Genomic DNA, 20,964 nt, shown 5'->3' on the forward strand with positions numbered 1-20,964 from the left:
CATTCTAATTTGTAGGAATATTCAGGTGTAAGTTAAAGTCTAAAATCATAACCTTTTATATTTAATAATATTATGTGATGATGATGATAATAATAACAATAATAATAATAACAGCATGGCGGAATTCAAGTTGAGTTCGAAGGTCACCCCACTCCAAATAAACGCAATAATGCCAATTGTAACATTTTTGCCCTACGTCCACTCACGTCGTTATTATTGATCTGTACAATACTTTTGACTAACGCTGTATACAGATCCACATGTCTTTTCACTGCAAAATTAAACTAATCTTTGTCACAGAATATTTTTCATACTATAGTTTGATACATGGCAATAAATCGAATTTAAGAACTAAGGGGAAAGTCAATAACAAGTTAGTCAACAAAGTTTGATTACACTTTGTAACCAGAATACAAACTCCGAAAGACGGGAGTGCAACCTTACTTTAATGGAGAATGACTTAAGCAATACCATTTGTTGCAGAACAATCAACAACCAAACAAAACATATCACCATTCAAATTTCTTATTTGTTAGTAATAACTACAGATATTTTCATTCTTTTGCACAAATACTTGAACTTACCAAAGGGACAATATACACTTGTGTATGCCTAATTTCCACTCGTACTTTGATCTCAGGTTTTTTTTTAGCCGTGGTACCTGGCCCTTTTGACGCACGGCCTTTTTCACTCGGGATTATTTTACGCGTCGCACTTTCGACTCGAACCCTATCGTCGCGGGACAGCTTTGACTCCGGCCCTTTTCACCAGGGCCCTTTTGAAACATCTCCCTTTTGACGCGGGCTCATTTGTCGCCGACTCCTTCTTACCCCAGTTCTTTCTACCCGGGTCCGTTTTGACTTGAACCCTTTTGGCTCGGGCCCTTTGGTCGCCGCCGAGCCCTTTTGACACGAGCCCATTAGACGCGGGACGCCAGTTTTGTCATGGGCTCCTTTCGACCGGGGTCCTTTTGACTCGGGCATTTCGGTCCTCGCCCTTCCGACATAGAATATATATTCAGAAGCTGAAATGCGTTGAGCATGGGGAAGTTATGAGGAAATAAATGTTCAACGATCCAGGGCGCAGTAAAATTACTTACGCAACTTGTCAAATATCTTTCTTTCTCCTGATTTCTACTCCTGATCTCAAGCTTTTTAGCCGTAGAATTATATTTACCGGGCATTTTATCGCGGGACGATTTTCACAAGGGCCTTTTGGACGCGGGGCTTCTTTGACACGGTCTCTTTTAACGCGTGGCCTCTTTTTACTCGGAGCAATTTGTAGCGGGGCCCTTTCGACTCGGGAACTTTTGATACTGGACCGTATTCACTCGTGCCCTTTCGAAGCGTTGTCGTTTTTGACCCGGGCATTTTTTACATATGGCCGTGTGTCGCGACGACCTTTTGACTTGCGCACTTTTGACAGCGGGGCCCTTTGGACTCGGACACTTTTGTCACTGGTACATTTTGACCGGGGTACTTTTTACTTGGCCATTTCTGACTTCGCTTGTTTCGTGCGTTCCGTTCTGAAAGAACTATATATATATATATATATATATATATATATATATATATATATATATATATATATATACAAATCAACTCTGTGTGGGGCAGGGCAGGGGGCAGGTATGATTAAATAGATGATCAATGATCAGGGCGCAGTAAAATTAGTTACACCACTAGTCATATTTCATTCTTTCTCCTGATTTCCACTCCTGATCTCAGACTTTTTCGGCGTAAAATTATATTTGCCAGCCTCTTTTGAAGCAGAGTCTTTTGAGTCGGTCCTTTTTGACGCAGAGGTCTTTTGACTCATCGACGTTTAACGGGGTCCTTTTTGACTCAGGCTTTCTTTCGCGGTGGTCTTTCGACTGTAACCCTTTTGACACGGGACCATTTTGACTCGTGTCCTTTTTGAGGTGAGGTACCTTTTAACCCGGATATTTTTGATAGGGCCTTTCTGTCGCGACGTCCATTTGATTCTGTTCCTTCTGACAGCGGGCTGTTTTGATTCGTATCCTTTTATCACAGGGCCCTTTCGGCGGGCCACTTTTGATTCGGGCATTTCTGTTCTCGTTCTTTTGTCCGTGTTCTTCTGACATATATATATATATATATATATATATATATATATATATATATATATATATATATATATATATATATATATATATATATATTCATCAGCTGAAGTGTGAGCGGCAGGGAGAATTTATGGGTATATATATGATCAACGATCAGGGCACAATAAAATTAGTTACGCCACTGGTCATATATATCTTTCTCCTGATTTCCACTCCTGATCTCAGGCTTTTTAGGCGTGGAATTGTATTTGCCGAGCCTTTTCATGCGATTCTCTTTTGACTTGGCTCCTTTTGACGCGGGTCTTTTTGTCGCGGAGCAATTTTGACCCGGCTTTTTTGACATAAGGCCCTTTTGACTCGGCCTCTGCACTCGCGAGAATCTTTTGCCCCGTGCCCTTTTGAGGCGTGGTCCCCTTTGACCATGTTTTTTTTACACGGGGCCCCTTTTGATTAGGACTTTCTTCCCGTGATGATCTTTTGACTCGTGTCCTTTTGACGAAAGGAACATTTTGATGCGGTGCATTTTCGACTCGGCCACTTTTGTCGCGGGCCTACTTCTGACCTTGCTCTTTTCAAGCGGGGCCTTTTAAAACCGAGCCTCGTCTTGACTCGGGCCTTTCTATGCTCACCCTTTTGTCGGGCCCTTCTAACATGGAACCATATATATACAACCCAGCAGTTGAAATGCTTGGGACAGGGGGCGGGTATGAGTAGTCGATTATCCAGTGAGCAGTAAAATTAGTTACGCCACTTTTCATATCTCCTTCGTTCTCTTCCCTCTACATGATATCTGGAGATGTATGTTCTGGCTAATAGGGTACAGTGGTGGTTTTAAAAAGTAAGATAATATACGGTATCAATGATAAATGTTATGACTTTTAATATATATAAATCGAAAAAATGTATATAGGTATATTCCCCTTCCCCGGTCGGAAAAAATCAGCGGACGTTAGTGATTGTCATGTTGCTTAATTACTGTATTGCATTGTGCTATACAAGGAATAGATACTTCTGAGTTTTATTTAATAATAAGAACCTTGTTTACATTTATTACGGCCATTGCTTGACGACAGTGAAACATTTTCACGTTCAGCATATTCAGTTTCCATTCTGAAATAAAAACAAGTGAGACGAATGAAGTAATTCACGCATACATTTAAGACTTAGAAAAGTGTACTGCTAACATGTCGTGTTAATTTCGTGAAGAGTGAAAAGCGCTAGTAGCAGTTGTCAGCAGTTATTAACTTAACATATAAGAAAATAAATGGAAAAATTGAGAATACGAATCTTTTCGGAGATGACAGTGTACTGATGCTTCAAATCTATGCTTTTACGCCCTATACCTACGTTATTTAATTAGTTAAAGTAAAAACTCCTCAAAATTAACCACAATTTCGTATGCAACCATCCTTTCATTGGAGGACTGCGCGGTCACATACCAGTCACGGCGATGTAAAGGCACTTTTGGCGACGATGATACATATAACCTAGGTAAATATAAAATTATTATAAGTGAAGGTTTTAATGAAACGTCTGATGATAAGAAATGACCCGTAAATGGTTCCTGATTGCAACGTTCAGCTATGAAAAAATATATTTAAATAAATAAGTTCTTTTCTATCCCTTCTACGCATATCCGTAACGATTGCATTGGAAACATATTAAGTTATAAATACCGATGCATTAACAACCTATCGTCGGGCCGCAATGTTTTTTAAAGATCCTGTTGGTAACACGGCTATAGCAATATATGTTCTAAATAACGTCATCTTCTCACAGATTTAAACAGCGCTTCGAATTAACGGGCTATTTTTGCTGCTCCTTGCCTTTTCTGTCTAAGATGTACTATGTTTCATAGGTTTTGGAAAAAGGGGTTGGAAAAGAATGATTTTATCATACCTGGGAAAAAATCTGCTGTGTTAATTGAGTATTGTGAAAGGTGGTCTTACCCTTTCGTGTGTAATATAGGTTAAAAACAACGCTTGTTGCCCTTTTGTTTATTCTCTACTATAATCAACAGGGGTTGAAAAAAGCCGCACTATATTATCACAATAGAGAAAGGGCTCATAGAAGACAAGAAGAAGTTACTAGATCAGGTTACAAAGATCCCTAAAAATCTGATAAAAACTGAGCCAGATTGCTAGTTTTTATATTGATAATAATAACATGCCTTTAAGTAATTTGGAAGTGAAGGCAAAACAAAAGTAAGAATTAGCGAATTAGTAACAGTGAAATCCACCTGACTTCCTTCTTTGATACGAGCTATATATAATGGTCAGCAATCTCCGATTTAATCTCTAAGTCGGTTCTATTTGATAAGTCCAAACATGACAAAACGAGAGACTTCCTTAAATAATGGAGTTCTACCGACACGTTTACTGGTCCAATGACATTGAATTTAAGTAGATTCTTGTCGACAGTTATAACAATAAAGTGTAATTTCATGAAAATGAAGTGAAATGAAATCTTTGAGTTTTACGTCCCACGGTTATGCCGGTTAGGCTAAAGGAGACGGTGATAATAAGTAATGAATGAAATGGTGGAATGAAGAAAGTGGGAGGAAACGGAAGAACCCCGAGAAAGCCCACGCACACGGTGTTTGTCCACCACAAAGTTCACTTGGGGGCTGGGATCGAACCCGGGACCCTAAGCACCAGAGGTTAACGCTCTACCACTGAGCCACCGCGGCAACTTGTAATTTCATAATTTCACCATATCTTTAACCTGTACGGTGTTATAACTAATAACTTTATTAATCAATAATTGATCAAGCTTTTAATACCTATTTGACAATTAGTTTCAGCATTGATCATATGAACATCTTTATTTTAAGTAGAAGATACAGGACTACACACTTCGCAAGACGTATCTTTTCCGCAATATCTGAAATAAGAGAATTTGTTTTGCTTTCCTTTGGTTTGGGCGTTTTACGAGAGAGTGAGTCAAAACCCGAGTTTATGGTTTTAATAACCGTATGTGGTATGTATAAAGCGAAAACCAGTATTAAGGCTACAAGTTCACACCGGACCGCTTTCAAAGTGAACTTACGCTTCTCCCCTGGTCATCACTCAAACAAGCCTTTTCAGTAGGATTAGCCTGGAGCTGACGTGATTTTCGTGATTAAGCTTTCGAGAAAATCATTGGGGCCGACAAAAACGAATATCACTGGAAATAGAAGAATTAGAAATAAACGAAACTATCTCTCAAACAAAAAAACTACGTTTGATGTTCGATGTTCACATCAATACCAGCAGCAAAGAGCAAAATTTGTATAATTAATATGGTTGTTCTATAAATTTCTATCCTCAAAAGAATATATATAATCACGATATTTTTAAAAACATATTACTAAAGTACCTTACCTAGAAAGAATAGACAAAGAAAGAAAACACCAGCTACTGCACCACGTGAGACATAGAAATTTAAAAAATCTTCCATGATGAAACAAGCTAATGAAACTGCCATGGCTCCAATAAAGTTTCCAACAAACGATACAATAAAGATTTTCTCCTTTTCCTGTAACAAAAGTTGAAACTATAATTAAAAAACAATCCGATGCTTCAATGAATATATATTCAAAAAAGCGATAAAGAAATATTATATCATTACTTGTACCTCTTAGTCGGGTGGCAAAACATACATATTATTATATATTTTTTTGTTTATTTATTAGGTAAAACTCGCTATTGTTTGAATGATTGCAATGCAATTATCCTTTGAGATACTTTGTGTTTATATCTTCTGTTGACCCGTGCAATGGAGCACAACGATACATAGGATAATTCAGCCTAAATTTAGAAGTAAGTAAGTTTTTCCAACCCTCAAGATATAAAGACAGAAGCGTAAGAATAGCTCGACCCTGAAAATGTGGTAGATAATCACGTGAACGTTATATATATATTTGAAAATTTCGGCATTGAAAACAACGGCATATGTATCTGCATGTGACAGAAATAGTTTCTACCCAAGGGTTTGTATTAAACCGATTTACTGGTACTACGAACGCCTGGAAACCAATTTAAACTCAACTTCTCCTGGATTCAAAAATAATTGGAGTTTGGGTGGAACACTTAAGCAGAGTTTTGTCATGAAGAACATGGACGAAAAATGAATCAATTTTAAGACAAATCTCTCTTGTTTGAAACATATTGTTTAACGAGCGTCAAATACAACGAAATTATAATTTGTTATTTAAATAATATATTCGTTCAATGCAAACTACATTTCAGAATGAAGAAATGAGACTGGGCATGTAGAACAACCTAAAATATCATATCTAAAACAATTGAATATAATTAGTTTGTAGATCTTTGACTTGTCACGGACCTATTCCAGTTCATCGCCATTAGACCGTCTCATTCGTATCCCACAAGAGAAAATCCTGTTTAGGTCAATGAGTATAAATTGACATTCAAACATGAGAAGAAGTTCAGATCAGTCTTAGGTCGAATCCTGGTACTCTACGTCATAGTACCCCCTATTAACCAATTGGACTAAGAAGTTGGACATTTCCGTTAGGTAGTTGAATTCATTTCATCGAAGACTACATGAAATACAAGGATCCATATGATAATTAGTTGAGATGCTCATCATTTCCTTCTTGAACTCAGGTACCTAAGTGGAAAATATCTAAAAACAATTCTAAATAAAGGAGGAGGTTGTAATGTGGGATACGCTTGCTGTGGAAGGAGAGAAAAGTAGGGATTATTTTGTATTCTTTAAATTCTATCGAAACGTTCAAAAATATAGATTAGGTTAAAATATGCATCATAAAAGGGTCAAAGCATAGCGGTTACACCTAACAATGCTATATAACGCAACCTTTTGAATATATTAACTTCTGTAACTGGGATTGGATTTCATTGGCACTTTTCCGATACGTTAAGTGCCTTAATAGTACGATTCACTTCGACGATGGGTTTCGTGAGTGAAAAGGGGGCCTAACGCCTACTCCATATAGGCTTGAAAATTACCATGGATTTAGAAAGAGAAAACAAACGGCACTCGTAATAGTTTGCACAACTGGACACAAATGAAAGCAAACCCAATCGATCAACCATGCTTAGTTTTTGAGATTTAGCATGAAACATATTCAAATATTATTTTTTCCCTGCTACAAGCATCGTCAAGCACGTGATTACTTAGCGTTTTTACCATGTCCTCACTTTTCCTCCATGTAATATTAGCCCTGATTGTTTTGCAATAGTTTATTGACTAAATACTAAAATTCTAAAACAAAAATACTAAATTTCTACTAATAAAATTAAATATTAAATTTAATTGTGGCTTAAGCAATGGTTTTAGTGCTATTCCCTGCTGAGATATGAAGCCATAAAGTGGGATTAAAATGAAAAACTTCAACTTTCTGTCTTTGATATATTTGCGTTGCCAGTAGTACCATAGATGTGGATGTTTCTGCACACTCACTGCATGCAATAGTATTCACAAGAGAACTTTTGAACTCTCCAAGTTATGTCATTCCAGCATACAGCTACTTCAAAAGTGTAATTTTCTATATTATTTCCTGGTAATTTTGTGTTTTAGTTAGCAAACCTGCATATTAATTTGGAAGCAAAAATATATATTTTCTGTGTATCTTGGTCTCTTCTTAAACATTCTTTTTATGTGTGTGTGTCTTAGTCTGGTTCGTACGTACTGGGCAACTGTAGTTTCCGTACATTCTTGTAAATGCATAAAAAGAAAAAAAATATCACTCCACCGACAACAAAGTTAGCCACTATTCAGGAACACTTGTACATACAAAAAAGTGAAAAAATGAAATGAAATCTTTCAGCTTTACGTCCCACGTATATGCCTGTTAGGCTAAAGGAGACGGTGATGATGAGAGAAATGGTGGAATGAAAACAGTGGGAGGAAACGGGAGAACCCCGAGAAAACACACGAGCACGGTGTTTGTCCACTACAAAGTCCACACGGTGCGAGCTGGAATCGAACTGGGGACCCCAAGCACCGGATTTGAACGCTCTACCACTGAGCCCTCCCTAGAAAAAAAAAGTGAATGATGTTATGGACCTTCTGAAAGAAAAGGTCCACCACACTCCAACTTTTATAATTTTCGGGGATGTTCGAGCAAACACAATCACTATCTCTTGATCACCAGATATATTGACCCAAACGTGAGTTTATAACTACTGTCTAGCATGTCATCTATACGTAAAGAAGTTGGGGCATGATGGTATTATGATAAACTGGTTGGATTACCGCTTTTTCATTTACCTCACCAACTATTAGTGTTTAGTTAAATATTATTCTAATTGTATTATTTAATTCTTAATGTTTATTTGAAGCGTCATCATTTATCAAATTCACATTCTTTTACCTGCCTGATATAAACATAACATATCAAAATGTGTTCTTGTAATTTGATATTTGTGATGATATTAACTATTATTTAGTTTACATATCGTCAGTTTACTTTCGTTTTTTTCTCTCATGGAGTATGTTGTCTGATAATACTCTGTGTATGCTACGAGTACTAAATAATTGATTTGTGGTGTTCATTGAACAGTACACGTCTAATAGTAAATAAATACTAAAAAAACAAATGAATTTTATACGTTAACTCAAACTTCAACTTTACTGGCTGATGAAAATGTTACGTATAAGTTTGGTTGAATATCTAGAGACGTTTGTAGCGTTATCAAATTACTGCGTACGACCTATTGGGGTTACAGCAGTAAAGGAGATACTTTTTCTGGTATTGTATCACAAGCCCTAACGAAATGCTAAACAAAGGAATGAACCTAACATTCCAATTACTAATCAGGGTTGGAAAAAAGTTTTTTTTAAGAAAAAAGAACGTGTATTTAAAACATAAAAAAATGTTCGACATGTTTTACGCATATTTTAAAAACAAGTTTTAACATTTTTTGAACAGTTTAAAACATGATTTTAAACACATATTTCAAAATCGTGTAATAACTCATTTGTTAAGACTTTTTGCTCTTTACTTGCAGCCAGTGATGTTATTCTAATTTTTTAACTACTGGATCGGTATATATATATATATATATACAGTGAGAGAGAGAAGGAGAGAGATGGTAGATGGATAAGTAGATGAATAGATATCTCTCTCAGGACACAAACTGTACAAGGTAGACAAAAGCAAATTTTTTACTGTATACCACAACTGATAAGAACGGACCTACACACCATCTAATACAAAGTCATCTGACGGAATTAGGTAGCACCACGAATATCTTGGAAACGAATTATCCAGGATAGATGGGTGTCAAAAAGTATTGGAAAGATCTTAATCCAACAATGAATCGACAATTATTAATAATGATAGATATGCGTTTCAAATATAAATAACCCTCACCGCTACACTCGTGTGATCCCAGTTCTGATTCTTGATTTCTCATCATTTGACATTAGGAAATAAAACGCTTATACTTTGTTACGGTGAATCATTTGTTTTACCCTTTAGCTTAGAGAATTTCTAAAAGGAAAGGTAGTTAATCAAAATGTACTGTTGTCGGGTTCTATCGAACCAGCTAAACCAGGTGGATATCACCACTGCTAGCAACCGATTTTATCCTGGTTCAAACTACACTGTGTTGAGTAAAGAATGTTTCAGTATACATTAGTAATTCTCAACTTATTTCATATCATGATCCCCTTTTATTACACTCTTTTGCCCGTGACTCTCATAAGTACTTTCTTAATTATAAAAGGCGTTTTACATAAATTTTAAAATCAACCTACTATGTAGATTTTACACAATCTATCAGTATACATGGTGAAACAAATGTCCTCACCAAACTTGTACGTTGAAAACGGGTTGAGGGAGGATAATGAAACTTGTAAGTGGTCTGACACATCAGGTGATGCTATCAAGCATCATGGCGGTAATTTTGATCGGTATTCTAAATTTCAAACGCAAAGGTAGTGATGTTACATGTAATTCTAAGCGTTTACCAGAAATACACTTGTGCGGTTACTCTAGCCATAAAACAAATTCATTTTGAGTTATTGCTTCTGAAAGTTTCCTAATTATTTCCTTAGGGGCTAAGCGTGCGTTTGATGGAGGCGGTTGATAATTTAGTTGCACAATTGGATTACTGACATTTCTGACCATTGATTCTAATAAAATTATTTTAAAATAATATATTTTTGATAAGTAGTGTTTGAAGTACACTTCGTTTTGTACTAACTTAAAAATAGTTTGTTTGTATCTTAAAAATAGAACAATTCTTAAAAATATCTTGTTTGTAACAAATGTTTAAAACTAATATAAATTTTCTTTTAAACAAACTTAATTATTTAAAACATGTTTTAATCGTTTGTTTTAAACATTTTTTTAAACAAAACAACCCTGTTTCTAAACCAGCTCTAAATTAAAATAGAATAATAGCGTTCTTCTCTTTGAATTCTACTTTCAAACATTTTCATTCCACCCAAGTTGACAAATGTATGTATTATTTGTTAGAAGAGAACATGCATTTTCGTGTGGTTTTATATTTGACCCTTCTTTGCAATGGAATGTATGAGAAATGTAAGTCCCTCAACCGTTTAAATGAACTTATTAAAACTTCAAGAACGTAAATGTTGGTGCTATATGAAAATGCACTTCGTTTGATAAACCAGATTAATCTACTCAAAGGGGAAATAGTGTAAAAATCAAGGAATCTAGCAAAACTGTTGTACCGATCAAGGCGATATGTTCTGGTACCGATCGCTTTCTTTTGTTAAGATGAGTTGAGTGATATACACATTTGTTACATTCGTGCATTCTTTAGAAATTGTCCTCATCCGAAAACTGAATTATTTCCTTACTAATAATAATAGTAACAATTGTAGTAATATTAATATCGCTTGTTTGAAGCTAATTTCATTCAGGTGTCATTAAATTCGTGTCCATTTTCAAATTAATGTGTGTCTTATTTCGCAGTATTATAAAATAAGGTAAGTAAGGTATTCTATTTCCTTTGCTGGAAAGTAATTCTATAAAATCTTCGTCAATATCTAATTTCATTTATAAAGTAGCCAATATTAAGGTCTGATCGCTTTCCAGCATAGGAATTCTTCCCTTGTCAAATAATATTAGTTTATGGTCTTTCGGATACGATCAGAGCTTCAAAATTTAAAAAAAAAAAAATGTGACTAAAATAATAGGAGATTTACTCCTTTTCACTGTTTTTAGGCGTTCAATTTTTCTTTTCACATAGTTTTTTAAACACATTTTACAAAGCAGAGGGAGGGTAACAAGTGAAGATTTCCATTAATCAACTTAGCAGTTCATTGGAACGGATACTCCTCCGAAATGCCTTAACCGTTGTAAATCAAATTTTACATAGTGATTTCATAGCGCGCGCTGAGTGTCGTCATTTACAAAAAATTATTAGGTCTGCTAATACAATTTATGCAACATATAACGTAAATAGAGATGCACACACGGGTACACGGAAACATGCATCACAACATGCAGCTTGTGATTGATGTGTGTGTGCGCATCTTATCAAATAACAGTTTTTCTGTTTTCCATGCTTTTTACACGTTTTGTGTTATGTCTTGTGGAAATTTCACTGCCTGACCTTCATGTTTTTTTTTTCCTTTACTGGAATCTACAGATTTAAAAGTTTTCAATTATCTTTTAATCGAACTGATTTTCTCGTATTTTTCGTTGCTTCAAAGGACAAAATATACTACATAAGAGAGTTGGTGTAGTTAGCCCACATTATTTTCGGTGGCACGTCAGAAGGGCCCGGACAAAAAGGCGGAGACAAAAAGGCCCGAGTCAAAACGGCCCCGCGTCCAAAGGGCCCCGGTCATAAGGGCTTCAGTCAAAAGGGCCCCACGTCAAAAGGGCCCCGCGTCAAAAAAGCCCGGGTCAAAAGGACCTCGCGACAAAAAAGCCCGAGTCAAAAGGACCCCGGTCGTAAAAGCGCGAGTCAAAAGGACCCCGCGTCAAAAGAGCCCCGCGACAAAAAGGCCCGAGTGAAAACGGCCCCGCGTCCAAAGGGCCCCGGTCATAAGGGCTTCAGTCAAAAGGGCCCCACGTCAAAAGGGCCCCGCGTCAAAAAAGCCCTGGTCAAAAGGACCTCGCGACAAAAAAGCCCGAGTCAAAAGGACCCCGGTCGTAAAAGCGCGAGTCAAAAGGGCCCCGCGACAAAAGAGCCCGAGTCAAAAACGCCCCGGTCATAAGGGCCCGAGTGAAAGGGCTCTTCGTCAAAAGGGGCCCCGAGTCAAAAGACCCCGAGATAAAAGGGCCTCACTTCAAAAAAGCCTGAGATATAGCCTGAAAAGCATGAGAAATATAAAAATGCATATTAAATTTAAAATATTCAGTGGACATCACCTGATTTTTGTTGAAAGAACGTACATGAGGATCTGTATACAGTGTTAGTCAAACTTATTACGACACCCCAGTTACGATTCATGTGAACAGAGAAAAGTGTTGCAGGTAGGTATTGATCAGTGCCGTGTCATGGTTCGGGTGAGCGGGGCAACGGCCCTGGCTGTCGAAGTAATGTGGTGCAAAATTCGGGAGTAAGAAATAAAATGAATGAAAGAAAGAAAAAGAAAGAGGAAAATTACTTGGAATATTTTAGATCAATAACAGATAGTGTTACTCGTGTTAGGAAAATCTATGTACACCAAACCACAAAAGTTTCTCCCCCCAAAGTGCTCTAATTCCATAGCTTGGGGTCCAGGTAATTTGCAGTTGTGAGAACGCCTGGACAGATGCAACCCAATTTACACGTAACTTTTCTCGGCACTAACAACAGTTGATAGCACTGAATTCAGTCTTTATGCAAGTAAAATTATGAGTAGATGACGCACGAAACATTTCTCCATTCTGAGATGAACATCTCTGGTTCAGAGCGTGTTGTCCAATAAACATCATATGTTAATCTCAATATTGTTGTGTATGTAATGTATTATTTTACTATATATTGTATTTTCAAAGAAGTAAAAAACATTGATCACACATGAATCAGAAAATGCTTGAAAGTAGACGAAAATATCAAATCTAGAACAACTGCTGGAAATAAGTTAGTAAATGATTGCCTTCATTGAGAGACCTTCTCCAATTCTCCTCATTCCAATTTTTTTTCTTTCTGGAGGAGAGAAAACTTGCTTGTCACACTGAGTATGTACTGAAATTGAAATAGAAACATTTGAAAAAGTTAGAACCTGACCGGGATTTGAACGCGGGTTCGCCGAATATAAGTTCAATGCGCTAAACACTTACCAACCACGTCACTTCATCTTCTGCCTAAACTATTAGCTACTTAAAAGCATTGCATGTAAGACTATACACAAAATACTCATACTAATACTCGTATAAGGAGACGTTACTTATAAGTGTCACAATGACTTACTCCAGGTTTCCTTCTTTAACTCAAAAACAAGTGAGGAAAATATCGCAAAGCGTTCTTCAAGATGAGGCTACCTCATTGTTTGTAACTGGTCCTAATTTATATTACTGCAATTCTTCCTCAACGTAACTTCTAATTTCTAAAGAAGAAAAGCCGGCAGACATTATTTAAGCATTCCTTGAATTGCATCAACACGTGTAGAAATAGTGTATGCCATGTTTATGTAACATAGCTATTAGTTTATTTTCTTGTCTTTGTATCAAGTGTGAAAGCAGAGAACTGCTATTTCAGTGACTCAGGTTCGAATCCCAGCGTGACAGTTATTTTTCTCTTTATTCGAAGAAATTGTTTACGTAATTGATATTGTAATTATGTTATTATTATTATTATTATGTTTATAACTATGAATTTCGGTGGCAACTGTCGCCGAATATTAAAAAGTGAATATGGTAAAACTATGAAATAAAATAAAGAGATGCGCGTAATTTTATCATAAAATTATATAGCGCAACGAATTTTATCTTATCGCAAACGGTTATCGTCGAATATACACAGTGAAAGGAGCACTCTGTTGATCAAATTAATAGAAGTTGCTAGACAAGTATTGGTCACCGGCAGAAAAAATAGAGTAACTGCAGGTCGAGTACGTACTATTGTACAAGAGTATGCTCAAAGACCTTTAGAGAACTACCTTCGTGGCTTGGCTCAATTTTAATTTGCAAACCACGTAAGCAGTTTGAAGCAAACGTCAATTGAATTTGGCATTTGCAAAGTTAAGCAAAAATGATAATAAACTTATGTCCGATATAAGTTGGAAGAATTTCAAAACAGATTAAAGTAGCCAGAATTTTTCAATGTAAGTTCAGATACTTTATGTGTCTGCGACTTGGGACTAAAAGGGCCAATGTCAACATGAAGTAGTTTGGAGTATATATAGTATTCATGTTAACATTTGCTTTTCTTGCAAAAGAAAATATCCATTTATAAGAGTTAAAATTTGACGAACATCTAATTATTTGCAAAAAAGTGACACTGACAGTTTTAGACCCGAATCACATATTATATATATATATATATATATATATATATATATATATATATATATATATATATATATATATATATATAATTTAATCGACAAGATACGAAGATTTTTCTTTGTAAGGATTCATGTTAAGTAAGTACTTTTCAAATATAATAAATGTAATATGTTTATCTCAAAAATACTCTTTGTTAGTAATGTTTTTTTCACTCTTTTTATCTTATTGTAAGGCTTTATGCAACATTGGTACTTATAAAATATAATGATCATAATGTAATGTTAATGAAAGTCAAGTTGTTCAAAAATATACTGTAATGTAAAATAATTATATACGTATAAAATCTGATCAGATGCAACAGAAAATACAAACAAATGCTATTTGTTTGTGACGTTTTTCATTTGTCTTTCAGCCGTTTTTAAATCCTTATTATAAGGCTTCCTGTTAGGTTAGCACCGTTAATATATAATAAGATAAGTTCACCGGAAGTGTTAATATTATATATATGTATATATATATATATAAATATATATATATATATATATATATATATATATATATATATATATATATATATATATATATTTACATCAGCTAATCATTAGCAGAACAAACACAATTCGAAGCTTTCTTGCACCCACTGGAAAACGTGAAGTATATTAATATTTATTTGCATATATTGTTATTGTAGACTGTTCCCATAATGCCCACCGACTTCGATTTTACAAAATTTGAAAAATAAATTTCACTTTTTATTTAGTGGTCAATTTGAAGGCATTTTGTTATACTACCATTAAGAAACCCATATACATCATATTACGAATCAATCATTATGGAACAATCTCATGTGTGACACGCAGCAGTGGTACCAATCTTTGAGAGTTCATTTACAACTCTTTTCCTTTTTCTTTTTTAACTGATTTTGTGAGTAATGGTGCATTCAGTATAAAGGTACAACAAGATATTCTCTCTCTCTCTCTCTCTCTCTCTGTGTGTGTGTGTGTGTGTGTGTGTGTTTGTTTCTAGTTTCCGGCGTAAGCATGTGGATACTACCAGGTATACTTTCGTGTGTACATATGCTAGTGTGTGTGTGGCGCGGGTATATGAAGTATTAATTGGGATCGCGTAGTGCAACTTATCGCTATTAGTACGTACATACAAACGGCTGTTACTTCCAACGATAACTTTGAACGAATGCGAATTTTTAAATTCTGCTTTTTGCAATAAATAAGTAGAGTAATTCTTCTCGAGGGAGTTCCCCTAAATGGTAGCCCCTACCATGGTCAATTGAATCACAGATTGCCGCAATCGTTTGTACATTGTTTGTACAGAAATGTGCAAGCCAAATTTTCGTTTGTACACTATTAGGGGCGCCGCAAGAACGAAAACAAATTGGGGAGTGTCTAACTGTTAGCCCCCCACCAACATGTCCTATTCAATCACAAATTATCGCAATCGTTTGTACTTCGTTTGAACAGAAATGTGCAAGCGAAATTTTCGTTTGTACACAATTAGGGGCGTCGCCAGAACAGAAAAAATGGGGGCTGTCTAAGTGGTAGCCCCCCACCCAGGTCCAATTGAATCACAAATTGTCGCAATTGTTTGTACTTCGTTTGTACAGAAATGTGCAGGCAAAATGTATGTTCGCACGCAATTAGGGGCGCCGCCAGAACGAAAACAAATTGGGGGCTGTCTAAGTGGTAGCCCCCACCAACATGTCCAATGCAATCAAAAGTTGTCGCATTCGTTTGTTCATCGTTAGTACAGAAGTATGCAGGCAAAATGTTTGTTTGAACAAACTTAGGGGCGCCGCCAGAACGAAAACAAAGTGGGGGGCTGTCTAAGTGGTAGCTCCCCCCACCATGTCCAATTGAGTCACAAATTATCGCAATCGTTTGTACATTATTTGTACAGAAATGTACAGGCCAAATTTTCGTTTGTACACTATTAGGGGCGCCGCCAGAACGAAAACAAATTGGGGGCTGTCTAACTGGTAGCCCCCCACCAACATGTCCTATTCAATCACAAATTATCGCAATCGTTTGTACTTCGTTTGTACAGAAATGTGCAGGCGAAATTTTCGTTTGTATACAATTAGGGGCGCCGCCAGAACAGAAAAAAATGGGGCTGTCTAAGTGGTAGCCCCCCCACCATGTCCAATTGAATCACAAATTGTCGCAATAGTTTGTACTCCGTTTGTACAGAAATGTGCAGGCGAAATGTATGCTCCCACGCAATTAGGGGCGCCGCCAGAATGAAAAAAATTGGGGGCTGTCTAAGTGTTAGCCCCCCCACCAACATGTCCTATTCAATCACAAATTGTTGCAATCATTTGTACTTCGTTTGTACAGAAATGTGCAGGCGAAATTTTCGTTTGTACGCAATTAGGTATGCCGCCAGAACAGAAAAAAATGGGGCTGTCTAAGTGGTATACCCCCACCATTTCCAATTGAATCACAAATTGTCGCATTCGTTTGTGCATCATTTGTACAGAAATGTGCAGGCGAAATGTTTGTTTGATCAAACTTAGGGACGCCGCAAACGAAAACAAATTGGGAGGCTGTCTAAGTGTTAGCCCCCCCCCATCATGTCCAATTGAATCACAAATTGTCGCAATCGTTTGGACTTTGTTTGTACAGAAATGAGCAGGCGAAATGTATGTTTGTACACAATTAGGGGCGCCGCCAGAACAGAAAAAATTGGGGGATGTCTAAGTGGTACCCCCCACCATGTCCAATTCAAGCACAAATTTTCGCAATCGTTTGTACTTCGTTTGTACAGAAATGTGCAGGCGTAAAGTTTATTTGTACACAATTAGGGGCGCAGCCAGAACGAAAACAAAGTGGGAGGGCAGTCTACATGGAAGCCTCCTACCATGCCTAATTCAATCACAAGTTTTCGCAATCCTATGTACGTCATTTGTACAGAAATGTGCAGGTAAAATTTTCGTTTGTAGACAATTAGGGGCGCCGCCAGCACGAAAACAAAGTGGGGGCTGTCTAAGTGGCTGTCCCCCACCAACATGTCCTATTCAGTCACAAATTGTCGCAATCGCATGTACTTCGTTTGTAGAGAAATGTACAGGCAAAACTTTTGTTTGCACACAATTAAGGGCGCCGCCAGAACAGAAAAAAATGGGGGCTGTCTAAGTGGTAGCCCCCCACCATGTCCAATTCAATCACAAATTGTCGCATTCGTTTGTGCATCATTTGTACAGAAATGTGCAGGCGAAATGTTTGTTTGAACAAAATTAGGGGCGCCGCCAGAACGAAAACAAAGTGGAGGCTGTCTGATTGGTAGACCACCCACCATGTCCAATTGAATCACAAATTGTCGTAATCATCTGTACTTCGTTTGTACAGAAATGTGCAGGCGAAATGTTTGTTTGTAGACAATTAGAGACGCCGCCAGAACGAAAGCAAAGTAGGGTGCTTTCTAAGTATAACCCCTCCACCATGTCCAATTGAATCACAAATTGTCGCAAGCGTTTGTACTTCGTTTGTACAGAAATGAGCAGGCGAAATGTTTGTTTGTACACAATTAAAGGCGCCGCCAGAACGAAAACAAAGTGGGGGCTGTCTAAGTGGTAGCCCCCGACCATGTCCAATTCAATCACAAATTGTCGCAATCCTATGTACGTCGTTTGTACAGAAATGTGCAGGCAAAATTTTTTTTTGTACACAATTAGAGGCGACGCAAGAAAGAAATTAATGTGGGGTCTGTCTAAATGGTACCCCGTCCATCATGTCCAATTCAATCACAAATTGTCGTAATCGTTTGTACATCGTTTGTACAGAAATATGCAGGCGTAATTTTCGTTTGTACACAATTAATGGTGCCGCCAGAAGGTAAACAAAGTGGGGCTGTCTAAATGGTAGAAACATTAAAAAAAATGTGTCACATTTATGGAATATTTTTCTAACAGGACTTTGTTCACACTTTTGTTTGGTTTGGTATGTTCACACTATCGTGTGATTCACTATATTGATCTTATTCTAACGATGATGGAATTAAATGTTTATTTTTTGTTTTTTGTTTATATTTATACTTACAATTATTATTGCTGAGTTAGTTTATCACTCCTTTGCTCTTATTATTAAACTTATTCATTATTTCTTACGTGAGCTGAATCCTTATGAGAAGAATTTATTTTTTTCTTTCTATCTTGCGCAGAAACCGTTATTCTCATCTCGTACAGGAAATTGATAAGTGGAAGATATAACAAATTCACAAAGTAGACTGTTAAAGGGAAAATTATAACACAGTATTTTGTTTTATTTGATCATCTTCATTAAACTCATTTTGCAGACACTATAGAATGCATGGTGAAGTATTTTGGTGCATTCAGCATTCTGATTTACGAGTAGAGTTGCTAACTGGCCGGTATTTGCTGTGATTTTGATTAAGGCCGGTGACCGGTACAAACTTATTAGCCCCCTTCTGACGGGTATTTTGGAATCTGCAATCCAGAATATAACATTGAACATCGAAATTTTTCAACAGTGCCTTTCCAAACACAAATTTCCGTTGTATTATACATTACCGATATTTTTTTTAATGTATGGCAGTTTTTTTTTTATATTTAACATAACAAATTTGATAACACTTATATTTTATTGTAAAAGGATTTTATACATTTATTGAGAGTAGAAAATGACTTTCTAAAGCAATTTCCTTTGTTTGAAGTGTAAGTTTATAGAGTAAATTTCATTTTATGAATCAACTATTGTTATATAAAGATTAATATCCAGTATTATTCATCTGTTTCGATAATTTTAAACAAGTGGCAATTGCTGGTAAATAAAATAACGATCAATACAGTCTTCAGTTTCTCATTTGTACAGAGAATTTTGAGGGTGTGCCGGTAATTTTGTTTTCCTGAGTTGGCAACCTATTTACGAGGTTTTGTTTCAACTCTGCTACGTAGTGGCTCCGTACTGACATTCCGCATGCAAATAAGTATGTAAGGCTACCATACGCCCCGGTTTCTTAAAATTTGTTCCGGTGTGCAGAAATTTTCCTTCTTGTCCTGTTTTTTCTTTATTATTATTATTAATTACATATCAAAATTTCTGAAAAGATAATAAAATCGACATATTCCTTTTGCTTTCAATTCCGACAATACTATAGGAACAATTTCATTCCAATCTTTATTATTATTCCAATCGCTGCTTCCCCGGATATAACATGCAATGTTTAAATCCTCCTAAGTAGCACTCTTATCACTAAAAGTAAGAATGTATACCCCGAGGTGGCAACAAATTCTTGTGACGTTGCAGACCAGCCCCGAAAACACATTTTTTCTGCTTCAGAAAAACAATTATGCAAATTGCTTTCTTTTAGTTCGCATTTTAGGTTAACAAAAATAAATTAGTCTATTGAAATTTGGAAACAACTTCATAAATCTGGATTTTTTTTCTTTATAGACATGTAGAGCATGTAAAGGTGGTATGTGTAATAATATTGAAAATATAATTTTTGCCTAAATATTGTATGTTCACTGATTGCGTTTATATTGTATAACAGCTTCTAGCTTCTATAATAATTTTTAGCACAGTTGATTAAGTATGGACTATATTAAATTATTATTTTAAGTTTTATAACTAGTGCGATACTGTAGTAAAATTGGAAAGATAAAATTAATACAAAATGCAATATTTACTACTATTTGTAAGATGTCCCGTTTTTTCTGTTTTCAAAAAGTGTGGTAGCCTTAAAGTATGCTAAACCATACAAAATAAATTGTACTGTAAATTGTACCCCTCTGATAGTGCTCTCAAACGGATCGGGTTACGGGTCGGGTCGGGTCGAGTCGGGTTACGGGTCGGGTCGGGTCGAGTCGGGTTGTCGGGTCGGGTCAGTCGGGTTAGCTCGTGTCGGGTCACTCGGGTCGAGTCGTCACATTCTTCACTTATTTTCTATACGGAATACTATAAGGAGCTTTGTTGTAGAATTCAATTCGAAGTTGGTGAATGAATGATAATTGTGAGTAATTGAAGGTGAAATAGTAACAAAATTTTAATTTAACCCTATATTAACTAATTGGCATTGTAATTGTAATTAATATTACTACTGACATTTTTCCTTTCTGCGTTTCTATGTCAAGTTGAATGTCACATTAAGTGAAATTGAAAGGAAATATCTAGTTAACGTCCAACGTTATGCAGCAACGCTAAGAGAGACAGCGATGATGAGAAATAATTGAAGTGGTTGAATGCAGAAAGTGGGTGGAAATGGGAGAACACCGAGGAAACCCATGCACATGGTGTTTGTCCACCAGAAAACTTACTTGGTACGAACTGGAATCAATACCCATGGATCTTCGGGTCAAACATCTGCCTTTGGGCAGGACACATTATTATTATTACTATTATTATTATTAACTTTAAGAGTGCCCAAGAAAGTTCCGCCGCCTTTTCACCAACACCTTCGAACATTGGTATGTAACCTAAGACGTACCTGGAATATCAAAAATCGTCTCCATCAGCCTCGA

The 20,964-nt window shown here is 36.4% G+C and overlaps 1 protein-coding gene across 1 annotated transcript in view; it reads right to left on the minus strand.

The window, feature by feature from the left end:
- The window catches only part of LOC145681645 (uncharacterized), a 238,749-nt gene that overhangs the window by 59,558 nt on the left and 158,227 nt on the right, over positions 1-20,964 (minus strand). Inside the window, exon 5 of the mRNA XM_081753267.1 lies at positions 5,449-5,602. Coding sequence (XP_081609393.1) covers positions 5,449-5,602 — 154 coding nt within the window. The remainder of the gene's footprint in view (positions 1-5,448; positions 5,603-20,964) is intronic.

Source organism: Thermobia domestica, chromosome 3, assembly GCF_964235325.1.
Source record: "Thermobia domestica chromosome 3, izTheDome1.hap1.1, whole genome shotgun sequence".
NCBI classification, from domain to species: Eukaryota; Metazoa; Arthropoda; class Insecta; order Zygentoma; family Lepismatidae; genus Thermobia; species Thermobia domestica.